This window comes from Monodon monoceros, unplaced genomic scaffold, assembly GCF_005190385.1.
Source record: "Monodon monoceros isolate NGI ecotype Baffin Bay Population unplaced genomic scaffold, NGI_Narwhal_1 Super_Scaffold_4, whole genome shotgun sequence".
NCBI classification, from domain to species: Eukaryota; Metazoa; Chordata; class Mammalia; order Artiodactyla; family Monodontidae; genus Monodon; species Monodon monoceros.
The window spans coordinates 81,802,969-81,829,079 of NW_021703781.1; the positions used below are offsets into that span (position 1 = coordinate 81,802,969).

General features: G+C 56.0%; 1 protein-coding gene across 1 annotated transcript in view; it reads right to left on the reverse strand.

Moving 5' to 3' along the window:
• Positions 1-26,111, reverse strand: part of CFAP46 (cilia and flagella associated protein 46) — an 88,098-nt gene that overhangs the window by 55,335 nt on the left and 6,652 nt on the right. Inside the window, exons 9-22 of the mRNA XM_029245175.1 lie at positions 23,666-23,765; positions 17,822-17,920; positions 15,797-15,987; positions 11,129-11,357; positions 10,848-10,968; positions 9,465-9,588; positions 9,124-9,254; positions 8,457-8,584; positions 7,304-7,437; positions 5,829-6,041; positions 4,530-4,695; positions 3,692-3,821; positions 2,733-2,845; positions 2,058-2,224 (exon numbers count right to left, since the gene is read on the reverse strand). Of these exons, the coding sequence (XP_029101008.1) occupies positions 2,058-2,224; positions 2,733-2,845; positions 3,692-3,821; positions 4,530-4,695; positions 5,829-6,041; positions 7,304-7,437; positions 8,457-8,584; positions 9,124-9,254; positions 9,465-9,588; positions 10,848-10,968; positions 11,129-11,357; positions 15,797-15,987; positions 17,822-17,920; positions 23,666-23,765 (2,046 nt within the window). The remainder of the gene's footprint in view (positions 1-2,057; positions 2,225-2,732; positions 2,846-3,691; positions 3,822-4,529; positions 4,696-5,828; positions 6,042-7,303; positions 7,438-8,456; positions 8,585-9,123; positions 9,255-9,464; positions 9,589-10,847; positions 10,969-11,128; positions 11,358-15,796; positions 15,988-17,821; positions 17,921-23,665; positions 23,766-26,111) is intronic.

The following is a 26,111-nucleotide window of genomic DNA, read 5'->3' on the forward strand; positions in this document are numbered from 1 at the left end:
CCCAAACAAGAAGGGGCCTCGCCTACATCTCAGACAGGAAGGGGCCTCGCCTACATCTCAGATAAGAAGGGGCCTCTACTCACTGTGCAGCAGGAGGAAGGAACCATCCCTCCACCCCCGACAGCCCGGCCGATCAGAGTCCGGCACAGACAGCCAACAGGAAGCCTCGGTACTTTGGACCCCCAACTCCCCCAGTGGACTCTGGCTATCACAGCCCCCCCTGACTCCCCCTTTTTCCTAGCAAAGCAAGATCCCCCTCCTTGTTTTCCACATTTCCTGTGGTCCACCGAAGTTTGCATTTCCCTAATTGCAATTCCTCCGCTATTCCTGAATGAAGCCGCCTCCCCTGGTGAGGTAACTGGACATATTACATTATAAAGGCTGACAGTTTCTTCCGGAGTAATTCTCCCTATTTCTTCCCGTTGGTCTTCTCTTCAGAGCTGAGGGCCTCTCAAAAGTCTGAGGAACCTCGGTTCACACTGGAGAGTGTGTATAAGATGCTGTGGGGAGCTCGGAATGGCTCGTCTGCTGATGGGCACAGCTTTGCAGTTGTTGGTGGAGACCAGTGTCTGGTGGGGACCCCTGTGCTAAGGACCAGAGGCTTCCGGGAAGAACCCCGAGTCCCTGGCTGCTATCAGATGTCCTGCCGGGGGGCCGGGTGTTCCGTGCGCTACTGCTGCGCCTTCTCCATCTCCGTAGGCTGGGCACCTGAGCCAGCAGCCCCCTGGCCGTCACGGAGCCCTCGGCCCCCACCTGCTGCACGGTGAGGCCAAGGCAGGACGTTCGAAAGCCTTTCAGAAGCCAAGTCCTTCTCAGGATGGATTGTTGAGCAAAAGCCACCTCTGTTTTGGAGGAAAGGCAGTCACGAGGGAAAGCCCCTTGCGGGGGTGGGCGCAGTGAGACATGCTGGGCAGGCCTGGGGGCTCCATCCAGCCTCTGCTTCAGCTGCCTTGGTTTTCATGCAAGCAGCTGCCTGGGCTCCGGTCCCCGCTCCGCCTCCACCTGCTGGGTGGCCTCGGCGAGGGCCTCAGCCTCTGCCTGCCTTGGTTTTCTTGCTCCCAGTACAGGCACGGCAGCCCCTGCCCAGGAGCCACTGCAGGGACAGATGAGGTGCGGGTGGGGCCTCCACGGGAGCTCTGAGCAGCCTGTGGCCTTGGCTGCGTGCGAGGCGGGTGACCACAGCTCGGGTCATGGTCACTTGTCAGCCCCCAAACACCCACAGGGGTGTCCCACGCAGGCCCCAGAGCAGCTGCTGGGACGTGGTGGCCGTGCTCCCGCACCTGGCCCCGGGATCCTGACCGAGAGAGGCTCAGGCCTCCACTCCCATCACCCAGAGGCAGGAGGCCAGGCCTCCTTGGATCCGGCCTCGAGCGGTCAGCTTGGCTGTGCAGCCACGATGGGTATCTTCCTGGCCTGGGGGCCAGGATCCCGTCTTTCAGGAAATAGACTCAGAAGTAAGGCAAAGAGAAGAGCCTCAAGGGAAACAGTCTTTACAGCAGAAATACTCACAACAGAAACAACGTTAAAACAGCCTCCTGTTCAGGAAGACAGAAGGATCAGGAGCCCTGATTACCGACGAGCTGAACGGGGCCCGGGGCACAGGAGCAAGCGGCCTGGAGCGCCTGCGGCCATCCCGGGGGCCCTGGAGAGCCCGCCGCCAGCAGAGCTCGGGCGGAGAGGAGCCAGTGGCAGGGGGGCTATTTTCATTTCACCGAAATCACCCTTCAGTTACTTCCAAATTTACGTGGCCTCCTAAGTCGCCTGCTCAAAACTAACTCTCAACAAAGCTGCCTGCCTGTGGGAGTGGCCGCCGGTCGAGCCTTGCGGCCCTTTCGGCCTCTGAGCCCCCGTCACGCCCGCAGCTGGCGGGGCTCGTGGGGCCTCGGGATCCTGCTGAACACGGCTCTCCAGGGGCCGCAGCTGAGGCGTTGCCCCGGCCGACGCGGGGCTGGCGGGGCGGCTCCAGGGCCGAGCGGGTGAGGCTGCGGGCCCCGCCTGGCAGGCTCGGAGGAGGCACCGCGCCCCAGGGACACAGGTCGGGCGCTGGGGCGACTCACGGACTGAAGGCCTGCAGGTGCTTGATGCCCGTCTGGATGGCCTTCTGCGAGCAGGCCATGGTGGCCTCGTGGTCCCGGGCCACGTAGGTGAAGTGGGTCAGCCGCGTCAGGGTCTGCAGCTCCACGAGGGGGTCCGGCCAGCTGCACTCCGAGGCCATCTTCACCAGCTGCCGGTGGCGGGGGAGAGGGGCGTCTGTGAGTGGGTGGGGGGCGTCTCTGCTGCCAGCTCACGGCTGACATCACATGCATGGGTCCAGTGGTCACCCGGCCTAGGCTGAGTCACCCGCAAGGTTGAGGCTCCAGCTGCCTCAACCAACTGCGGCCAAGCCTGGGTGGGGCTGGTGGGTTGGGGACAAATGTCCCAGTGTCCACACTGCGTTCCTGCCACATGGGCAGCCCTGCCCTCTGACGAGCCAGGAGACCAGGCTCAGGGGCCCTGAGGGGCCGCTCGGCTCTGCTGGGAGCGCTGTGCAGAGAGCACGGCAGGGCCGCTGGCCACCTGGGGCTCCTTGTCTCGACAGCGCAATTCGAATGGCACCTCGAGTTGGGGAGCCTTGTCGGGGCACAGCCCCTGCAATGCCTACCAGGCGCCTAGTGACAGCTGCGTGGGCCAAGGGGGAGCAAGGTGACTTCTGGGGGGAGGTGACACCTGTGGGGTGAGGGAGCGACAGCTACCTGAGCCAACGGGGGCACCGTGAAGTCCATGAGGCCCAGCCCGTTGCAGGAGTGCATCTCCAGAGCAACGAGGACTCCGGTCACCGAGTTGATGCCCTCGTTGGCGCTCTGGTGGGAAGGAAGTGCAGAGGGCCCGTCAGCCCCGGGGCTGGAGAATCTGGACTACTCGGGAAGTGACCCTGTGAAACATCAGCTCTGCGGCAACGATGGGAGCTGTTTGTGTAAGCGTTTGTCTCCGAGCTACCTCTTCACGTAATAAAGAGGAGTAGGCGCTGCAGCCCCCAAGGTGGCCCGGCAGCTGGCTGAGCCGGCCAGAGGTGGAGGGCAGGTGGCCAGGCACAGCGGTGGCCCTCTGTCTGGAGGCCCCTGCCTTGGTCCTGCTCCAACCCGGTGCTCACTCCTGGCAGGCTCAGATGCCCCTCCCTGATGGTCCCCGCCTTGCCAGCCTCACTTCCCACCTGAGCCACGTGTCCTGGCTCCAGCTGGGGCCCCAGGGAACCTCCCACTGGTCTCCATCCACGGCCCACGTCTGCAGGAGGAGAAGCCGTGGGGCTGGCCCTGCCCCCTCCCCTCTGGGTCCCTGGTGGCTCCCCTGCATCCTCACCCCGACAGCCTTGCGTTCACAGCTCAGGTGGCCCGTGGGGCCCTGCCAGGGAGGTGTCCCCCTGTGGCCTAGACACACCTCCAGATAAAGCCACAGCGAGGTGTCACTGAGGGTGCACAGCGCCCCCAGAGACCCAGCGGCTCTTGGTGGACAGTTAGAACCGTGGCCAGTCGGCTGGAGGAACGAGGGGATGTTCCAGCGGCCAGGCAGGCAGAGGAGGCCTCACGCCCCATCTCTCGGGGGTCGGCCTGGGCAAGGGCAGACCCTCCTGAAGGGAAGCACCCTTCCGCAGCCCCGCCGCCCCGTCCCCCAGGCTGCTCGCCCTCGGGCGGGGAGGACTTCAGCGGGGGCGCCCCGTCCGTGCCCAGGCGCGGCCCGACCTGCTGCCGCAGAAGCTGCTTGGCCTTCGCCCACGTGGCGATGAGCTGCTGCCGGGTGCTGACGGGCACTGTCCCGTTGGTCAGGTTCAGGGCGAACTCGCAGACCTGAAACGGAGGTGTCCTTGCTCATGACACCTGAATCCAAACAGGGAACCCGAGCCAAGACCCAAAGCTGCAAAAACAAGCAGACCCGGCTCTGGGTCCAGAAGGGACGGTGGCCCAAACACGCACTAGTCCTGGGGCTGAGGCACAGCCTCAGGAGGAAGGAGGCACTGCTCCCAGCCACACCTGGGGCAGCCGCAGGCTCTGCGCATCCCTCAAACTCACTACGGAACTCACTTTCTCTCACGTTTACTAGGAATGGGTGAGGGGTCATCCGATGCTTGTCAACACCCATCAACATCCCTCCTCCTTGACTGGGAAGACCGCCACACAGTCCACGTCACCAGGAGACGCAATCAGGGGACAAACAACCCCACTCGGTCACCGTGGAACCGTCCGTATCCCTGGCCTGTGCATCTTTCATTTGGTGTTGCGGCTTTCCTGTTCTGAACTGGCACTGGTCCTATTTTTCTGGCCTTATGTCCACATTTTTCTGAGCTCTGGGACTTGCAGGGACGTCCCCACCACTGACACCCAGGTGTCCTCGTCTTGTTTCCTCGCTCTTAGAGAAAGCGTGCCCCCCACCCCACGCCCCATTTCCGGGCACCTGAGAATGCCTGCAGCTTCCTTCCTCAACTGCTCTCCCACTGACGCCTGCACTGACCGGGGTCTGCCACCCCCCGGCTCCGATCCCACCCTCGGGCGCGGCACCTCCACTGCGGTCCTGACTTCAGAGGCGGCCTCAGGGTCTAGCGGAGTATAAAGTGGGTTTGAGCGTGTGTGTCTTCTAGACTTCTCTGGCGTCGGGGCTGGGATCCAGGTGATGATCAGGCCTCGTGCCAGGGTGCTGCAGAGCGTCGCCAGCAGCGCCAAGTCTCTGGAAGAGAAGCATGTCCGGGCCAGGCCATCCCAGGGAGGAAGCCGTGGTGACAGGACTGCCTGCGGTGGAGGCTCGTCCTCCACCAGGCGGCCTTCACGCCTGGGAGACACCTGTGCCGCGTGGGCTGGACTCCTCAGGGAGTCCTGCGGGGCCTGGACAGAAAGGCCCACCTGGCCACCGTGCCCACTGCCGGGCCGTCCAGCAGGCCCTCCACTGGGCGACGGATGGAGCGGGCTTGGACCAGAACCTCCCTGCTTCTTCCTGAAACGTCTCAGCACCAAAACATTTAAAACCATCAAACGCGGTCCGACCTGTGTCTACGACAGAGACACGGACACCCGCCTAGAAAGAGAGGTGCTCCCGCAACCCCTACGGTCCTGGGGACCCTGCCAGGGCCTCGCGCCCAGAGGAGAGGTGAGGGCACTGGCAGGCCCGTCCTCCATGGCTGCTCCGTCCTGTTCGCAGTGTAAAAACCCCCATGTGCACATGTAGCTGCGTCCTGACTCACTCAAGCCTTTCTGCTTCGGGATCTGGCGAAAAAGTTTACAGTCGCGTGTTTAGACTAAGTGCCCAAGCAGCAGAAAGCACAAAGAGGGCTTCACACAGTCGCCCTCATTAGGTAAAGGTCTGGCCTGACTTGACGCTTTCACACTTCCAACTTCAGGTAGTGAAGACACCGGTCTCTCATGAGTTCACACCACCTGGATATGAAAACTCCCGGACACTGATTTCCAACCCGCCCCAAATCAGACCAAGGTCGGTTTCCACCCCTGTTCCTATGAGGCTTGGGCCTCGCCAACCTCCCTCAGAATCGCACTGTTTGCAACAAGAGTGTGACAGGCTGGGAAGCTGCGTGGCAGTGGTGCTGCTGGGAATCCGTGTACGGGCCCGAGGGCGTCTGAGCACCTCATCGATCCCCACACGTTGCCCTGCGGCTTAGGGAGGGTGAGTATCTTGCTCGGGGTGCACGGCCAGTACACAGAGGCCCTGTCACTGCTAGGCACTAGGTGAGGGTGGCCCCGCACGTCCCACCCCACAGCTCCCGGCCCGATCCCAGGGTCTCTGGCAGGGGCAGGATGGGGCCCTCCTGGGAAGCCAGGATGCACACAGCGACCGCCAGCCTCACCCACCCGCTGTGGCCCATGGCCTTGACGATGCCCAGGAGGTGGTACAAGGCGTCCACGAGCTCCCTCTGGCGCCCGGCCGTGATGAGGTGCTGGTTGTGATTCAGGACGCAGACCACGGCGTTCTGCACGATCCACGCCTCCTGTAGGCTCTGCCCGATGTCGGCCGAGCGCAGCCAGCTGTTCATGGTGCACTGCGACAGGCCCTCTACCCAGGCCCTACAGAAGGCGCGCGTCAGGCTCTCCCCGGGTTAAGAGCCTTCCCAAAGCGGCAGGAAGACACCAGTGTGAAGCCATCCCTAGAGCCCAGGGGCCAGAAAGCTGCCTGCTGGGGGCTGCCCGCCACTCCCGCTGAAGGACCCGGCCTGCCCATCTCCTCCCACCTCCACCCCATCCGCCTGGCTCTCCCATCTCCCTGCTGGATGCCCCTCGCCCTGCCCCTCCCTGGCCGAGGACGGACCCCTGGCCGAGGCTTGCAGGCCGCCAGTCCAGCTCTGCACCTGCCTGTGCCCAGTCTCCCCGGCCCATCACACGCAGGCTGCCCTCCTCCGTCCACATGGGCGCGTGGGACCTGCTGGCCTCAGACCAGCACCTGGCAAGCCCTTTCTCTAAAGGGCCAGACAGTACCCTGGGCTTCGACAGCTGCATGGAGTCTCTGTTGTGTGTTTCTCGCTATTTAATTTCACAAACTTAAAAGCCATCAAAACCACCGTTAGCTCGTGGGCTGTACAAAAGCGGTGGTCAGGTGTGGCCTGGGCCCTCCCCCAGGCGTGGGGAGCCCGGCGCCGGACGGGAGTGGCAGTGGCCCCTGGGGAAGGCCGCGGGCTGCGCTCTCACAGGCGACTTAAAACACCAAGACAAACCCCATCTGCACAAAATCAGGGCCCTTCTCCCTGTGCCTCTCGTGGGCAGAGGGAGTCCGGCGGCATCCCCAACTCCCTCCACAGCAGGCGGGTGTGAGGGCCCGTCCACTGGGTGCAACAAACAGGAAAGTGGCCCCTGTCCGCATTCAGCGGGAAGCAGCCAACAGCCTCGGCTCCTGCGACACCGCAACGTGGACACTCACTCACCACCGCGTTCACCTCTCAAATATTTAATTTTAGATGAAACAACGGCTAAAAACTGTGGTTGTTTCCACAGCACCTTGATTTCGTGATTGAACCGCATTTGGCATCTCACGTGGGCAAGTCTCTGTGGGTTCCCTGTGGACCCTCTTTCCGTTCACATACTTCCCGGGACAGTTTCCCATGGCCAGCCCCGACTACCGCTTCCCTCCGCAGACACCAACTCCCTCACATCTCGTTTCCACCAATAACGAGGAAGACTAACCACAGCGAACAACGACGTGAACTAGTGAGCCGCGCTGGACAGCCGGCCACTTCCCTCGCATGTCTGGGCGTGGCCCCCGTCCCAGCCTGTGCCCCCGGGCCACACATGAGCCGTGCCAGGTGCATAGGACGCGCCCCCCGCGGCTCCCCTACCGGTACGTAATCCACTCGGCGTTGTCCTCTGGGGACTCGGGTATGTAGCCCACCGGGTGCTGACTCAGGTCCTCAGGGGGCATCGGACAGTCATTCAGCTGCACGCCCTCTGATCGCAGCAGGTGGATGGTGGCCTGCAGAGGAAGTGAGTGGAGTGGAGGAGAGGTCCTGGGAGCACAGACCCAGCGCGATGCCCCCAGGGCCTTCCCGGCCCCTGGGTCCTCCCTGCCTGCAGCGACACTTCCCCCACCCCACGCCGTTGCTTCACCCATACACGCTGCATCTCAGAGAGAGACCGGCTCCTTTCGAGAGCACAGCCTGAGCCCCCAGGGACACAAACATCCCCTTGTCACACCACAGGCGCCCACGGCAACCCAGTCCCCGTCCCTCCACGGCTGTGCACGGAAGCCCTGCAGGCTGACAGGACCAAGGACAGGGGGCAGGTGGCCTTGCCTGCCTCCCGGGGGTGATGCCAGCTCCATTCCTGGCTCCGGAGTCACCTGCCCCCAGCTCTCAGCATGGCCTGGCCCTCAGGAGGCGCTCAGCAAACCCTCGCTGAACGAGCCGGGGAGTTCTGGCCAGGTTACCCCATCGACCCCCAAAATAAACAACCTCGAGTGGCCCCAAGAATCCCGAAGTTACAAAGTATCACCAAAATCACCACCACGTGCAGGTGCAGGGATGCCAGTGCCAGCTTAGACCCAGCTCAGCCACCTGGCTGACGCTGGGGTCTCTGCATGCTCACTGCTGGGGGCGGGAGCGACCCCAGGTCAGGGCTGAGGGGGATGGTCGCCAGCAGCCTTCAGCGGCCTCTGAGGGGCTGAGATGAGAACACACGCTCCTCCCTGACAATGGGTTCAAAGTGCTTTTGAAGCTATCCCCATGCAGAGGGCACTCCCAAATCCAGTAACCATCAGCCTGCAGTACCTATGTCACCGTGGATTCACAGCTCAAACATTACTTCTAAGGAAAATGAACATCTACACCCCTCACGACACATTCTGATTTATATCTTTCTCCCAGAAAATCTCCCAAGAACCCAGGAAAACTTCCCTAAAGGACAGGCTCCTTCGGGAGCAGGGCTGGGGTATAGGGCCACGTCCGTGCAGACGCAGGTGACACGGGGGCCGAGGGGCCGTGGGCAGGGACGCACCTCAGCGTTGATGAACCCCACCTCCGCGAACTCGCGCAGCAGGCTGGGGGACACCGGCCTCTGCAGGGTGGCGTCTGACTGGCCCGAGGAGTCCTGCTCCGCGCCGTCCCCGCCCTTCTTCTTCTTCCCTGGAAACAGCAGAGCGGCAGGATGCTCAGAGCCCGAACAGCCTTTCAGGGAACGCGGCGCAGCCCCGGGTGCGGTGGCGGGGTCTCTGCGAGGTGGCACTGTGCCCAGGAGGGGCTGGCAGAAACCTCCCAAGCGCAGGGGCCCCACGGGGTGGCGAGGTGTCCCCAAAGCCAGCTTGGCCATGGCCAGTCTCCCGCCGATTCCCTGACAGCTGGGCTCTTGGTTCTGTTTGTGCTGTTCTGCCCCTCGAGAGGCCCCGGCCCCGCCCCCAACACCGAGGCCCCGGGCCTCCTGGGACTGCCTGCAGGTCCCCGCATCCTCACCGTCCGCAAGACCAACCTCTTCCAGAGACCTGCAGGCCGGACTCGTGCGGACCCAGCGCTGACGGGGGGAGCCGGCCCAGGCCCATGCTCTGCCCGCAGGCCCCCCGCCTGCAGCCCTGGGTCCCCTCGCTGAGCCCCGCGGACCCCGCAGCAACCCCAGGTCGCCTGGGGAGATCCCGCCAGTGTGGGCGCCCAGGCGTGGCCCCGGGGCCTACCTCGCTTGAGCCTCGCCTGCCGCTCCACCTTGCCGACGTCATACGCGAGGCAGAAGCGGCTGGCCGTCCGGCACACATCCCACACGCCCTGCTTCCGGGCCACCTTGGCCAGCTCGGCCCAGATCTGTACCCTGCACAGGTGCGCGATGAGCTCTCTGCTCGGGAGAACCGGTGCAGGGCTCCTGCCATGAGCCCAGTGGACGCCCCAGCCTGGACGCGAGGCGACGGGCAGACCCGCGGGGGTGCTGCCCGGGGCCAGGCGAGGGGGCGGGCAGCGGTCCGGTGCCCCCGCCGCGACGACCCAGGAGACCCCGCACGCCCCCCGGCCAGCGCCCGCTCACCTCTCCTTGGCGTTCCGGCCCCGCAGGCACCGCACGTGCCCCGCGGCCTTGTCCACGCTGAGGGAGTGGTGCCGTGCCTTTGCGTACAGGTAGGTGAAGCGGCCCCGCTTTTTCCCGGTGGAAACTGAGGGTAAACAGTGGGACGGGGCAGTGACGCGGCGGGTCTCGGGTCAGGGCACGTTCCCGCAACCCCAGCGCGCAGGACTCTGGACGGGTGTGGTGGCGCCTGCCGGGCGTCTTTTGACCTTTTCATGAAGATTAGGTCCCGCTAGCTGTGCCTTTGTGGGGGAGGGGCGCCGGGCACCAGGGGCAGCTGGTGCGCAGAACGACCCCCTCTGCACCCGCCGGGCCGGCCCCAAGAGCCTCCACCCGCGCCCAGCACAGTGGTGGCCTCCGTCACCACCATCCCCCACCTTCAGGAGCCGACTGGCGGGGACCCCGCATAAGGCCCCCATCTGGCCAGGTACTCCTGCCCGGCCCCTCGCCGAGTGAAACGCACCAAGAGAGCCCGAGCGCGTCCGGGGCGGCTGCCCACTGGGCCCGTGCCCCTCACACTCAGCAGGACAAGAAGGAAGCACGGGGTGGCACTGCCACGCCCCGGACGGGGTGACAACAGGACCTGGTGACGTGAGGCGGCCACAGAGACAGCACAAGGTCCGTGGCCCACCAAGGCCAAGGGTCACATCCTAGAGCCATCCCCCAGTCCACATCCCAGATCCACCACACTGGCCACCGCGGGCTCCCTCCGCAGCTCCTGTCTGCGGACGGCGGGGGCTGCCCGGCTGAAGGCTGCCGGGGGAGCCAACACTAAGGGAGCCCTGGGCGACCTCAGGTGGGACTCCGAGAGGAAGGGCGCCGGCGTGCTCCAGAGCCGGGCGCTAATCTGCCATCTGCAAGGGTTCGATATACTTGGGGGTAATGCAGAGAAGCCCAGGACCCCCATCCTCGGCGGAGACGGTGGTATGGGGGCAGTGCCCCCTAAAGTATATGAGGAAGCCCTGACCCCCAGAACTCCAGAATGTGGCCTTGTTTAGAGATGGGTCTTACCAGGAAAAATTAAGTTAAAGTGAGGTCATTAGGGTGGGCCCTAATCCATCATGACGGGTGTCCTTAAAAGGGGAAATTGGACACAGAGAGAAACAGGTGCAGAGGCAAGCCAGCCGTGTGGGCCCCGGAGACAGGCCCAGGCGGCCCCTTCCTCCAGCCCCTCGGTCTCAGGCTTCGGGCCTCCAGGCTGTGTGAGCCTACCCCTGCGCCACGGGAGGTGCTCTGTCGCGCAGAGTGGGGACAGGAGGCTGCACACCAGCACCTGAGGCCCGTGTGGGCGGAGGTCGAGGGCGGGTGGGTTCAGGCGTGTGTGTGCTGCTGAGAGAGCCTACACACCTTTGGCCTCGTTCTCACTGTCGAGCACGATCTGGAAGGTGTCAGGGGCCAGGGCCAGGCCCGCGGTCACCAGCAGCGCCCGCTTCTTGTGCACACTGTCCTCGGGCATCGTTTTCTTTGCCTGCGAACGGTAGACGGTGTGATGAGCGCCCTCATCGTCCAGAGCAGCACCGCTGCCCGTCTCTGCTGAGCGCTCCTGGCCTGACGGGGCCCCGCCCAGGACGCCTGCCCTCCCCAGGCGCAGAGGCCCCAGGTCCCAGGTCCGGGGGGGCGGGGCGCACCTGCTCAATGGCCAAGGTGGCCTTGTCTTCGGTGCGCTCAGGGACCTGGCACGGCGTGGCGCAGAGGTGCAGGCGGTTGAGGGCCATCCTGAGCGTGTCCTGGTAGAGGCCCAGGGTGTCCAGGAGCACGGCCTTCCTCAGGTGCTCCATGGCAGGCTCCAGCCGGTCCGCACCCTCCTCAATGTACGCCATCTCCATGTGCACTTGGCAACGGAACAGGACCATGAGGCTGGGGGGACAGACAGCATTGCAAGAGCCCGGCGGGGCTGTCGCGGGGTCCCCCTGGTGCCCGGTTTTCCAGCCCCGCCTTCCACCTTCGTTATCCCAAGGACCCACGGAGGACCAAGAGGTGGTCCCTGCAGACCACAGGAGACCTCAGAGCCCACTGGCGCACCAGGGCCGAGGAGTGGTAGCTGGGCCCAGCCGGGCTCCGTGCTACAGAGAACGGCTGCGGCACGAAAGCCAGGCGGCGGGCTCAGCAAACATGGGGTGCCCGACGCTGCCTCTTGTCCAGCACCCCGGGAGGCTCTTGGCGTGGCCAAGCAGGTGAATTTAGTACAACCGAAGCCCAGGCTTTGCCTCAGCGGATGGGCCCTCTCGGCTCTGCTCTGAGTTCTCTCCGTCTCATCGGCCGAAGCACACACACCCCTGCTCAGAACGCCTCCCGTGGACCCGTGGCCCTGCCTGGCGTTTGCTCCTGCTGCTGCCTCTGCTGGAGCCTCCTGGGCTGGGCGGGGCTGGAGACGGCCGTGTCTAAGATGGTAACACAGTCTCCTCAAAGCCTTTCATCCACAGCATGCAGAGCCCCATGCCACAGCCTCCACCCTGGACGCGAGCATCAGAAAAGCCAACAAATTTGGTCGAATTAAAGTTCTAGGAGACCCATGAGCTGACCCTCAGCCACGGCAAGGCATAAGTGTCACACGCTAGGCCTGTGACCTCAGGGAAGAGGACGCAGTGCCCAAGGCGCCTGGAGGCTGGCGCTCCGCTGCTCGGGGGCCGGGAGTGGCGGGCAGGAGAGGACACCTGGTTGATGCCAAGGGTGAGGTCTGCGCTCCCGTCAGGGAAGCAGGTTCCACAGGCTCTGCCTGGAAGCCTGGACAGCAGCCATTAATGGGCCACTTTCTTCTATCTTGAGGCAGGGGAAGAGGAGGCCCACAAAATGCGAGCCGGACCAGCACCGAACTGTGCTCTGGGCAGCCTGACCCTGAATCCATAATGCGAGACTCATCCAGGGCTGGACCACGCGAGGAGCCATCTGAGGCAAGCTGACACCACAGAGAGAGGTCTACACAGAGGCACAGCCCTGGTCAGGAACAACCTGGCAGGCGGAGAGGTCTACACAGCGGAACAGCCAGCATCAGAAACAACCTGCCAGGGGGAGAGGTCTACACAGAGGAACAGCCCTGGTCAGGAACAACCTGGCAGGCGGAGAGGTCTACACAGCGGTACAGCCAGCATCAGGAACAACCTGGTAAACCATTGGCTCAAGGAAGCCACAGAGATGATGGTGAGTAAGCACAGCAGATTCGAATGAGAGACTCCGTCCCTGCCAAAACAGGATGAATGGGACCAGATGAAAAGGACTTAGAAATGAGTAATTTTCAGAGTTCCTTCTGCTTCCAACCGTGATCAAGTCTCTGCCATGAATAGCCACTGTGAAGCTGGACCAAACACAGCACTGGGTCTGGGCAGCACAAGCCTCGGGTCCCTGGAGGCGGGAACTCAGGAAGGAGCCCGCGCCCTGACTGGAGACAGTGTCCCGTGGCATCGCGGGCAGAGCACTGGGCCCGGAACCAGGGCACCTGCCGTCCACAGGGAGGGTCTCTGCTCTGGGCTGGTAAGGCTGCTCCAGGCTGGAGAAGAGGAGCCGCGTACCAGAGCAGCTGTTGCAGGCCTGCCCACCAGAGAGGAGAGAGCTGGGTATCCCTCACTCACACCCCGGATGTCAGCCGAGCCCATGGAGATCGCGGGTGCAACCGGGCTAGAGGTTGAGCCCCACTGAGACAGGCTGGAAGACACTGTAACCTTCCAGAGATATGGCCAACAAAACAAGAAGCCAGCTCTCAACCAGTAACTGAAGTACCCAAGAGAACAAAAAGCAACACTCTCTTAAAAAAGATCACAGAATCCACAGACTCCACAGTGCACCAACCACAACATTCGGTACACAATAAAAAACTACTGGACACGCAAGGAAACAGGAAAAGGTAACCCACAGTCAGAACGTTAAGAGGGGCCAGATGCTGGGTTTTTATCAGAAACTACGAAGGCCAGAAGAAAATAAAACAACCTCTTCAAAGGGTTTAAAGAAGAAAAAATCTGTAAACCCAGAATCCAGCAACTGGTGAAAATAATCTTCAAAGATGAAGGTGAGGTGAAGTCATTTTCAGATCAACAAAAGCCAAAAGGATTCGTCACCAGCAGTCATGCATTACAAGAAAAAAATAAAGGAAGTTCCTCAGGCTGAAATAACAGCAGAAAGAAACTTGGATCTGAGGGTAAGAAAGAAGAGCGAGCCTGTGGGATTGACAAAGAAGTGGGCAAATATAAGAGACTATTGATTTTCTCTGTAATTTTCTTTAAAAAACCACTGGCTGCTAAAAGCAAAACAATGACACTGTAAGATGAGGCTCATAACACATTGAGAAGTAAAAGACATGCCAACAACCACACAAAGTGGGGTAGATGAAGGGAAATGCATGAGGTTTTCCCTTTGCCAGGTGGGAAGCACCACCTCACACAGACTTGGCTAAGGAGGATGTGCACTGTTAGCCCTACAGCAATCCCCCCCACCCCAAGGGTACAGTGGACAAAAGAGCTGATAGAGGAAGTAGATGCAATGGTAAAAAATTCAATTAACCTCAAAGAAGGCGGGGAAAGAGCAGCAGCAGAACAGAAGGGACAAATGGAAACAAATGATGAGATTGTAGACAAGTTCAAAGCTACACTAAATGCAAAGAGACTAAACACACCAGTTAAAAGGCAGAGATTATCATACTAGACAGAAAGAAGTCAGACCAAACTACATGCTCTTAAAAGCTGTGTTCTACGCTTTAAGTTGAAAGATCCACAGAGGATGAGAATTGAAAGGATGGAAAAAGAAATGCTTCAGACGGGCCCAGATGGTTTCACTGGATTCTATCAAACATTTAAGGAAGAAAACACCAATATTGCACAAACTCCTTCAGACAGCAGAGGAGGAAGAATCCTTCCCACCTTCCCAATACATTTAATAAATTCAGCATGACCTTGATGTCAAAACCTGACAAAGACATTACAAAAGAAGAAAATCACAGGCCAACGTCCTCATGAACCTACACGTAAAAATCCTTAACAACACGCTGACATATGTCAGGACCATGCAGAGAATGCAAGGTTGGTTCACCACTCAAAATTCAATCAGCATAATTCACCACATTAAAGAACAAAAGAGAAAAGTCACAGACCTTTTAATAGATGCAGAAGAAACATTCGACAGCACTCAACACCCACCCATGATTAAAAAACAACACAAGGAAGGGACAATAACAATGTTTGTATTCTATTGTGTGCAATTATATCTCAATAAAGTTAATCAGAAAAAGAACTGTCAGAGAAAAAGAGAACAACTAGAAGACATTATTTTTAAAAATCAGGCAAATATGAAAATAAACTAAAAGGATATTTTGGAAGAAATAGTCATTAAAATTTAAAAACATAGGCTAAAGAAAGGAAGGAAAATTAAGAGAATTTGTAAAATAAAAGAGTACTAATGGCCTGGAGGAAATCTGTCAGAATTCAGCGTGTCACACATGGGGGGTGGGGCCATGAGTGTGGAAGGTTCTCTGGGGGCGGGGGGAGGGGGGGGAGGGTCGGTAGCTGGGCTAGGAGCCTGTCATACATCCCCATGGGATTCCAGAAGGAGAAACTATTTTTAAAATGGGTAAAAATCCCAGATTTGAAGAGAGATGCAGCTCTTCACAGCCAAGACCCCCAGGTGCCGGCAGGAAATGAACCGTACTGGAGACCCTGGGGACCCCCCCTTGCCCACCCTCAGGCTGACAACCAGGCCCCTGGCTCCCCTGCCAAGACCCCGCTCCGAGGGCTCAAGTAGGCGACGAAACCCAACCCTAATTAATCACAGGAGCAGAGGGGGCAGGGCAGCTCTCCCCACCGCCCCTCCCTGCGGCTGCAGCCCCTCCTGGGTGACCCTCCACACCTCCTCTCTGCCCACACACCAAGTCCCCGTCTCCCAGACCCCTTGTCTGCCAGGGACCATCTGCAGCACCCCCATGGGCTGCGACCCCCAGCCGGGGGGCCTCACTGACTCACCGCCCACCCCACCTTCCCTCCTGCGCCTGTGCCCCCAGGCCCTGTGCCCTGCCGTCCCCCTGCCATGCAGCCCAGGACCCTCCTGACAAAGCCCTATCTCCTCGGCCCCTCTCGACCTCAGATGGGCACCGCCCGGGTGCCCCCCAGCCTCCCCCCTGCAAGGCCCTGCCCCCTGCACTCCAGACACACCTCCCCCACAGCCTGCCGGCCTCTCAAGCTGGCCCTTCTGCGGGGAGCCGTGGAGTCCTGCTGCCCTTCCTGACACTTTTTTGGGAAAATGAGTTGGACTTCGTCCTTACCCCAAGGGTCTCCCGCCCGCTTGTCTCCCCCCAGGGGATAGCCCGGGACCGCCACCTGTCCACCTTCTCCAGGGCCTCCGCGATGCTGGCCAGTGGCTTCCGCAGACGGTGCCGCAGGTCGTGCTGCAGCAGCGGGAGGCATGTGTTCCACTGCGTGGCGCACACCACGTGGATGACCCGCGGGTCGCCCAGGCGCACAGCTCGCTGGAGCACCGTGTCCAGTCTCTGGACTATATTCAGCTGGGTCTGCACAAAGGACAGTGGCCCATGTGTGAGGCTGGGGGCAAATGCGCACCACAGGGCGAGCCAGGGCAGCCCCGGCCGACCCTGAGCCCAGGAGGCCGCAGGTGGGGCCCGGGCCCACAGTCTGAGTCTGTCCGTGGAAATGGCCTGCGTGATTTTTTCTAGAAGGGCCTGGCTCGGTCGATACCCTGCCTTAGAACGGGCTCTGCGCCCTCTGGGTGCGTCTCTCCTCTGTGAGCCCATCTGAGCGAGGCTGCTGGTCTCCTGGCCCTGTATATTTATGGGGCCCACGCCCAGTTACGTCCACTACCCAGTGAACAGCTCCTCCAGTCCGTGCCCCACATGCCCTGCCCAGCAGACAGGCGCTGGCCGGCCTCAGCCTGTGCAAGGGGCCTCACCAGCTCCATGCCTCCCTCAGCGCCCACCAGGGCTGCCTGGGTGCCGAAGCTCAGCCATGTCCATGGGCCCTGGCTTCTGGCACCTGGGGGCCTCCCCTCATGCTGCTCCCAGGCCACAGGGACCAGCACAGGCTTGGGGTTCAGACCCTGTGACTCCTGCCTGCCAAGATGTGTCCATCAAAGCCTCATTGAACTGGTGCCCCTGAAGGGCCCCTGGCCCGAGGTCCGAGGCCAACAAAGGCAGAGGGACACAGCCCTGCAGTCCCTGCGCCACCACCTGCCAGCACCAGCACGTGGTCAACAGGTAGCCCACGACCTCCCTCGAGAAGATCAACGCCGGCAGGGGCAGCCACCTGGGCAAGTCCAAAGGGAACACGCACATCCCCCAGGTGGCCTCAAACTCGCAGAGCCCCGGCCCAGCTGATCGTCCTCTGGCAGAGCTCACAGCGCCGACGCTGCCTCTCCTGCTCCAGAGGGGCAGCACAGCCCGGCTCCAGGGCTCCAGAGAGGGTCCCAGGAGCTGAGCCAGGGAGCGGACACCTGGGCCCCAAAGAAATGCCAGCCGCCATCACTCTGTTTCAGTGTATTTTGGTTCCCTTTTTTCAACTGCAGGATTCTTATTAAAGAACATAAACGATTGCTGGATTCCTTTTCGGGCGGTGGCTGCTGGACCAGCTCTGACTGCATTACATAGGACGCTGAGCTCACGTGGTCTGTCACTTTGCCACCGTGTTCACCAGGCTGCCGTGCGCCAACTCCTCAGAGAGGCAGCTGCCTCCTCAGTAAATACCAGTGGAATATTCTAGACAAGTCAGGGGTTTCCAAAGGGGGCAGCGAGGGAGGAACGCTCGTGCGGGTCCTCTGGACCTGCCCTCCACCCTCCCCGAGGTCCCCCCTCCCCCATCCCGTGATGACCTCACCACTTCACTGGAGCCCCTCTGTTTCCCAAGCCCAGCGGGGCCGACAGCCCCGCACTAGAGCCGGGGCAACGTGTGCCTTCCTGGACCTGAGTCAGGATGGCAAAGTGCTCTCATGGGGACTCAGCGTTCACCGATGGCAACTGTTATCAGTGTGCTGGGGTGGGCCACTCCACACAGGCCGCAGGAGGGCTTGGCCAGAGGACAGTCCCACCCCAGCCCCTGGCCCAGAGAATGGGCTGCATGAACCCAGACGTCCGCCAGGCCAAGGTGGTCCTGGGAGCCGTGGGGGATCCAGCTCTGTGCCGCAGAGGAGGACGGCAGCCAGCCTCGGCAGCTGAGGGCCACCCAGGCCCCTGGAGCTCCTGCCAGAGAGGCCACATCACGGGTGGGAAACCAGGGCACAGCGGGCTGGCACGTGCCTGTAAGGTCTCCCCGCAGAGCTGGCACCAGTCAGATCGCAGGGTGCAGGGAGCCTGCGCAGCAGTTTAGCATCTGCTGCGGCCCCAGGCGAGGACTCACCTCCACGGCCTCTCGCGTGTAGCTTTTAATTTTATCTGCAAGTCTTACAGCTTCCAATTCATACTCCAGGCATTCGGTTTCAATTAGCTTCCCGGGATCCTGCGGGGCACAGGAGTTGCTGTGTAAGATGGAGAGTTTTAACGAAAGCGATCATGCACATTCATTAACTTCAAAGACCATTTAAAAATATAATTCGTGTACTAGGTAGAAATTCAACAAATAAAAATTAGATGATACAAATATATATAAGAAAAACTTAAAATATTTCCAAAAGATGCAAAGATTTGAATGAGAAAGCTAGAAAAAAATTGTTTTTCACCTTTGATAGTTAATTTCACTGGACACAGAACTTTTAAATAACTACACCAACTTCAGACAAACGCTCTGTTATGAAACTTGGCCAATTTCTTTCATTGAATCCCTGCCGGGTTTGGACGGGGCGTCCTGCTGGAGGCGGCGGGGCAGCGGGGGCCTGGGATTTGCTGGGTGGGTGACTGACACACACTTTACTTTTACAAACTGCTCAACTGTTTTCCCAAGGGGTTGCCGTTTCCCATCCCACTCCTGGCCATCTGGGATGGTCAGTCTCCAGTTTAGCCATCTACTAGGTGTGTGCTTATGAGATAACAGCTCACAAAGTTTCCTCTTATTGTTTTCTCTTAACGTTTTCCCCAGAAGTTTTATCATTTTAACTCACATTTTGGTTTATGATGCATTTTGAGTTAATTTCTGTCCACGGTATGAAGTGCAGGCCGATGCTCGCTTTCTCGCATGTGGTTGTTTCCTTGTCCAGTACCATTTGTGGATGAGATGCTCTGTCACCCACCGGAAGCCTCTGCACCTCATGCAAGCTGGAGGCCCCGAGTTTGTGGGTCTCTTTCTGGACCCTGTCCTGTCCCTCAGTCTCTGTGAGTCTCCATGTCAAGGCCACCCTGTCTTAACCATGGTGCCTTTATATCAGGTCGTGCTCGTCTTCTGGCATCGTTCTGCTTTTTCAAAGCTGCTTTTAGCTCTTCTAGATCTTTTGCATTTCCACATAAATTTTATACTCAGTTTGTCAATTTTTGAAACACTCCTGCCGGGACTTTGATTGAATCGCATTGAACGTACAGTGCAATCTGGAGAAAACTGACATCTTAACAGTATTGAGTCTTTTGATCCATGTTATTATCGTCGCTTTAAATAGCCGATTATCTTTTCAAGAGATTTACATATTTTCCCGTCTCTGTGTGACTCGTGTGGCTCCCCTTGCTGGTCCTCTTCACTATTTGTGTGGATCCAGATTTCCGCCTGGCATCATTTCCCTTCTGCCTGAAAAAGTCCTTTAAAATTTCTTGTAGTGTAAGTCAGACTCTTTCAGATTTTGTATATTTTAATAAATACTTATTTTGCCTCTGATTTTCAAAGATATTTTCTCTGAGTGTAGATTTTTTAGGTTGATAGTTTTTTTGGTTTTGTTTTTTTTTTTCTTTTTCGGTAGGCGGGCCTCTCACTGTTGTGGCCTCTCCTGTTGCGGAGCACAGGCTCCGGACGCGCAGGCTCAGTGGCCATGGCTCATGAGCCTAGCCACTCCGCGGCATGTGGGATCTTCCCGGACCGGGGCACGAACCCATGTCCCCTGCATCAGCAGGCGGACTCCCAACCACTGCGCCACCAGTGGAAGCCCTTCCGGACTCACAGGCTCAGCGGCCATGGCTCACAGGCCCAGCCACTCCGTGGCATGTGGGATCTTCCCGGACTGGGGCATGAACCCGTGTCCCCTGCATCGGCAGGCGGACTCTCAACCACTGTGCCACCAGGGAAGCCCGGTTGATAGTTTTTTAAAATTTTATTTTAATATTTTAAGGATGTTGCTCTTATGTCTTTTGGCTTGTATTATTTCCTACAAAAAGTCTGCTGTCATTCTTCTCTCTGTTCCTCAGTACATAATTTCCTGCTCTTTACAGACAATTAAATTTAGAATTTTGAGCCGTTATTTCTTAAAATATTTTTTTTCTGTCCCCTCCTTTCTCTGTTCTTCAGGGACTCTGATTACATATACATTAGAGTCTGCTTCAAGTCGTCCCAAGCTCACTGATGTTCCCTATATCCTCCTTAGTGTTTCTCCTTTCTGTTTCATTTTAGATAGTTTGCATTACTATACCTTCGAAAGTCTGCTAGTGTTTTTTTCTGAAATGTCTACTCTGCTTTATTTTTATGTAAAAATTTTAATTTAGGTGTAATTGACAAATAAAATTGTATATATTTAAAGAATAAATGTGTAAAGTGTAAAAGCATATACATTGTGGAATGATTCCCATAATCAAATGAATTAATACATCCATCACCTCACATTGCTATTGTTTTGTTTCCTTTTTGGTGAGAATGCTTAAGACCTTTCTTACCAAATTTCAAGTATACTCTACAAAATTCTGAACTATAGTCACCAAACTGTACATTAGATCCTCAAAATGTATTCATCCTAAAGCTAAAAGTTTTTCTCCTTTGATCAGCACCTCCCCACTTCCTGCACCCCCAGGCCCTGGCAACCACCAGGCTATTCTGTTTCTCTGTCTGGTTTCTTTCACTGAGCGTAGTACTCTCCATATTAATCCACACTGTCACAAATGGCAGGATGTCCTTTCTCATCACTGAATAACACTGCATTACACACACACACACACACACACACACACACACACAATTTTCTTTATCCATTCATCCATCAACAGACACCTAGGTTGTTTCCACATCTTGCTTTTGTGAATAATGCGGCAGTGAACATGGCGGTGTAGGTATCTCTTTGAGATCCTGATTTCATTTCCTTTGGACATACAAACAGAAGTGGGATTGCTAGATCATATAGTAGTTCTATTTTTAATTTTTTAAAGAACTTCCCTACTGTTTTCCATAATACCTGTATCAATTTACATTCCCAACAACAGAACACAAGGGTTCCCTTTTCTCCACATCCTCACCAACACTTGTTATCTCATCTTTTTGATAACAGCCATTCAAACAGGTGTGGGGTGATACTCACTGAGGTTTTGATTTTATCTCCCTGATGATGTTGAGCACCTTTTCATGTACGATTTGAGTATCTTCTTTGGAAAAATGTCTATTCAGGTCCTTAGCCCACGTTTCCCAATGGATGATGATGATTTCCTACTGATGTATGAGTTCCCTATACATTTTAGATATTAAACCCTTATCAGATATATGGTTTGCAAATATTTTTCTCCTATACCATAGGTTGCCTTTTCATTGTGTTGTTTCCTTTGCTGTGCAGACACTTTTTAGTTTGATGTAGTCCTACTTGTTTACTTTTGCTTTTGTTGTCATATTCAAAAAATCATTGCCCAGACCAATGTCAATAAGTTTTTGCCCTGTGTATTCATATAGGAGTTTTACGATTTCAGGTCTTAAAGTCTGTAATCCATTTAATTTTTGTGAGTAGTGTAAGGTACGGGTCCAATTTCATTCATCTGCATGTGGCCATTCAGTTTTCCCAGCACCATTTAAGAGGCTGTCCTTTCCGCACAGCGTTTTCTTGTTGCCCTTGTCAAAGATTAGTTGACATTATGTGTGTGGCCTTATTTCTGGGCTCTCAATTCTGTTCCATTGGTCTGTGTGTCTATTTTCGTACCAGTACCATATGTTTTGATTACTATAGCTTTGTGGTATAGTTGGAAATAAGGAAGTGTGATGCCTCCAGTTTTGTTCTTCTTTCTCAAGAGTGCTTTGGCTCTTCCGTGGTTCCATACAATTTTTTTTTCTTTCTTGAGAAATGCCATTGGAATTGCGATAAGGATCGCATTGAATCTGTAGGTGATTTTGGGTAGTATAGACATTTTAACAATTTTCGTTCTTGCAATCCAAGAACATGGGATATTTTTCCATTCTTTGTGTCTTCTTCAATTTCTTTCATCAATGTCTTCTAGTTTTTATCATGACAGGATGTTGAATTTTGTCAAATGCTTTTCCTGCACCTATTAAGATGATCGTATATTTACCCTTCATTCTGTTAATACGATATATCACATTTATCGATTTGCCTACGTTAAACCATCCTTTCAACCTCAGGATAAATCTCACTGATCATGGTGTTTGATCTTTACAATGTTCTGCTGAATTCAGTTTGCTAGTATTTTGTTGAGGATTTTTGCATCTGTGCTCATCTGGGATATTGGCCTGTAATTTTCTTTTCTTATAGTGTCTTTGTCTGGTTTGGTATCAGGGTAATGCTCACCCTGTAAACTGAATTGGGGAGTGTTCCTTTCTCTTCAATTTTTTGGAAGAATTTTTGAAGGATTAGCATTAGTTCTTCTTCAAATGTTTGGTAGAATTCGCCAGTGAAGTCATCTTGTCCTTGTTTGGAGATGTTTTGATTACTGATACAATCTCCTTACTCCCTGGTCTATTCAGATTTTCTATTTCTCCATGATTCAGTCTTGGTAGGTTGTATGCTTCTGGGAATTTATCCATTTCTTATAGGTTACCCATCTTCCTGGCATATAATTGTTCACAGTAGTCTCTATGATCCTTTGTATTTCTGTGTTATCAGTTGTAATGTCTCCTCTTTCATTTCTGATTCTTCTCTTTTTTTCCTAGTCTAGCTGCTTGTCAATTTTGTTTATCTTTTCAAAAAACCAGCTGTCAGTTTCAATGATCTTTTCTATTTGTTTTCTGGTCTCTATTTCATTTGTTTTTTGCTCTGATCTTTCTTATTTCCTTCCTTCTGCTAACTTTGGGCTTTGTTCTGTTTTTTTGTTTTTAGTTCCTTGAGGTATAAATATAGGTCATTTATTTGAAATCTTTCTTTTTTCTTATTGTAGGTGTTTTCGGCTTCCCTCTTAGGACTTCCCTCTTAGGACTGCTTTTACTATATTCTATAAGTTTTGGTATGTTGTATTTCCATTGTCCTATGTTTCAAAATCTTTTTTTCCCTTTTGATTTTTTCTTTGTTCAGGAGTATGTTGTTTAATTTCCATACTTTTGTGAATTTCTAGCTTTCCTCCTGTTGCTGATTTCTGGTTTCACACTACTGTGGTCAGAAAATCATCTTAAATTTGTTGAGACTTGTTTCATGATCTAACACAGGGGTCCCCAACCCTCGGTCCGTGGACCAGTACCAGTCCACAGCCTGTTAGGAACCAGGCCGCACAGCTGGAGGTGAGCGGCAGGCGAGCGAGCGAAGTGTCACCTGCCGCTCCCCAGCACTCGCATTACCACCTGAACAACCCCCACCCACCATCCGTGGAAGAACTGTCTTCCTTGAAACTGGTCCCTGGTGCCCAAAAGGTTGGGTACCGCTGATCTAATGTATGATCTGTCCTGGAGAACGTTCCATGTGTGCTTGAGAAGAATGTGTATTTTCCTCCATTGAATGGAATGTTCTACGGATGTCTATTAGGCTCATTTTGTCTAAAGTGTAGTTCAAGCCCAATACATACTTATTGACCTTCTGTCTGGATGATCTATCCATGTTGAAAGTGGGGTATTAAAGATTCCTACTATTGTTGCATTGCTGTCTATTTCTGCTTTCAGATTTGTTAGTATTTGCTTAATATATTTAGGTGTTCCAATGTTGGATGCATATACATGTACAATTGTTATATTCTCTTGACAAATTGATCCATTTATCATTAATGATACTATTGATGCAAAACTGCAAAAATCACATCATCTCAACTGTATGAACTGCACTTAAAAAAGACTGAAAGGAAATTTACCAATACAACAATTTAGGCCCTCCTGGTGAGGGGCTTTTGAATTCCTTTCCCGTTTTTTTTTTTTTTTTTTTTTTGCCTTTCATGTCAAGATCACAGTGAGTAGGGGTGGTGCACCCAGTCCCTGACCACCTACTTTGCTGTCCATCTTCTTCAAGTCTGAGAGGCAGTCAGAGGTGATCTCCCCACATTTCAAGATCAGAGAAAGATGAGCTAATTCAAAAAGCAAAAGAATTCTGGAAACAGAAACAAAACAGCATTGGGTCAATAGGAGACAAAAAGAAACACCCACCTGTGGGTAGAATAAGCCTTCAGCTGTCATTTAGGGGTGGCAGGAATAAAATGGAAGAGAAGAGAAATCCTATGGTGAGGGTCCCTAAGCCCAGCCCCCTCTGTCCCTGACACGGGATTTGGAGGGACTTCCACTGACTCAGGGCAGGTGCAGGTGCAGCCTGATGAGGGGCTGTGAGCCCTGGGCATCACTATTTGAGCCCTTGGTGGGGGGCAGGGGTGACAAGAGACAGACACACATTTCCTCGGGGCCGGCTCTTCCTATCCTGTGACCAGAGCATTCACAGTCACCAAGTGCCAATCGTGGTCTTTGTGGGAATCAGCAGGTTGATGCTAAGATGTGCACGGAAACGCAAAGGACCTAGGCTCTCCTAAGCAACTCCAAAAAAGAACAAAGTCAGAGGACTAAACTGCCTGATTTTAAGACTTAATATAAAACTGCAGGAATCAAGGCAATGGTTCTGGTGGGAGATGGGCCAGGCTTCTCAGCCTGACACCATCACGTCTTGATGAGGCAGTTCTCTGCTGGGTGGGGACCCATCCTGCACACGGTGGAGTGTTTAGCAGCACCCCTGGTCACCAGCAACAATGGCCACCAGCAGCGTCCCCAGACATGCCAGCCTCCCTTGGGGATAAGCCAACACCTCCCTGCTCTTTCCGAGGCAGGCATCATAACCTGCCTGTGGCTGGACCACACGGACTGCACTTGGTCAGCTCCTCTCAGGCCCACAGTCTCACCCCCGCCTCCTTCTAGTGACCGTGACCCAGCTTCCGCCCACTCACAAGGAATGCGTCCAAACCAGAGGAGCCCCGGCAATGCTAACCCTTGCCTTCACCTGATATGAAAACTGAAGAATGCCCTGTGCTGACAGTGGTCACGGAACCCCCAGGGGAGGTAAACCCTCGGTCCCACTTGGTAGTCAGGTGCCATTTTTAGCTCTGGCCCCTTTAAGTCCTCCTTTAAGTCCCCTGTGCCCCTTTTGGTGGCTCGGAGCACAGCTGCGGATGCCTCTGGATTGTCGTCCGCAGACCAGTCCTGCCTGTGTGTCAGTCCCCACAATGAACTTCCTAACTGCACTTTACAGAGCTGCCTGCTTTGTTTTTCAGTCTCAAAGATGCTTCTCAGCCAGGAGAATATTATCCAACATCTCCATCTCCCAACACCCACCCCGGAAGCAAGCAGCCTGTCCGCTGTAATAGGCACCCTCCCTTCTCCCTTCACTGGGGTGGGTGCGGGTCCCTGCCCTCGGCCCCGACCCGTGCAGCCCGGACCTCCAAGCACCCTGATGGGGCCTCCAGACCCACAGCCCCTCTGACCTCCCCAAGCTCCGGCCACCTGGGCCTGTTGTGCAGGGAAGAAGGGAGAACCCACAAAGGGAGCCATCACTGATTTTCAGTGCTTTTTTGGTCTTAACCTCACAGAACTTTTATTTCTACCCAGAATTCTAGATACAGAAGCCCTGGTGGGGAGGGGTCAGCGGGCCCCTCACAGACGGCTGGAACCTCGGGGCTGAGGGAGGACCTGACCCCACAGACAGCATCTCTAAGCGGCTGAACCTGTGACCCAGGCCAGCAGGCGCCACGCCCCTCCCAGGCCTGGGGAGCAGCTGGGCTGAGCACTCGGGAAGCCACATCAAAAGCCACCACGCAGTAACCTGGCAACCGCGAAGCCACAGGCCCACAGGCGGAGTGGGGGAGGGGGGCGTGTGGCGGGGGCGGGGGGCCAGGAGCAGGGGCGCAGCTGGCTCCGTGCAGGCCACATGCCGGGGCTCCTGGGGGAGCCAGGTCAGCGCCCAGCGACCGGGCTGCTGGGCCAGAAGCGTGGGGACTCCTTGACGGGTCTAAATGGAGCCTGGTCCAGGATGGTGGGGGATGAACGTCAGCTCAAATTATTCTTATCTTAAATAAAACACAGCTGGGGACTTGCCTGGTGGCGCAGTGGTTAGGAATCTGCCTGCCAATGCGGGGGACACGGGTTCGAGCCCTGGTCCGGGAAGATCCCACATGCCGTGGAGCAACTAAGCCCGTGCACCACAGCTACTGAAGCCCGCACGCCTAGAGCCCAGGCTCCGCGACAAGAGGAGCCACCGCAATGAGAAGCCCATGCGCAGCAACGAAGACCCAATGCAGCCAAAAATAAATAAATAAATAAAATAAAAATAAAACACATCTGTACATCAAAAATTGTTTTAAAAGACCTAAAAAGCAAACATACTGACACAATTGATAATTATACTGGAATTGGAGGGCTCGAATTTTGAAACAGAAAAAGCTTTTGCAAGTCCTTAGTA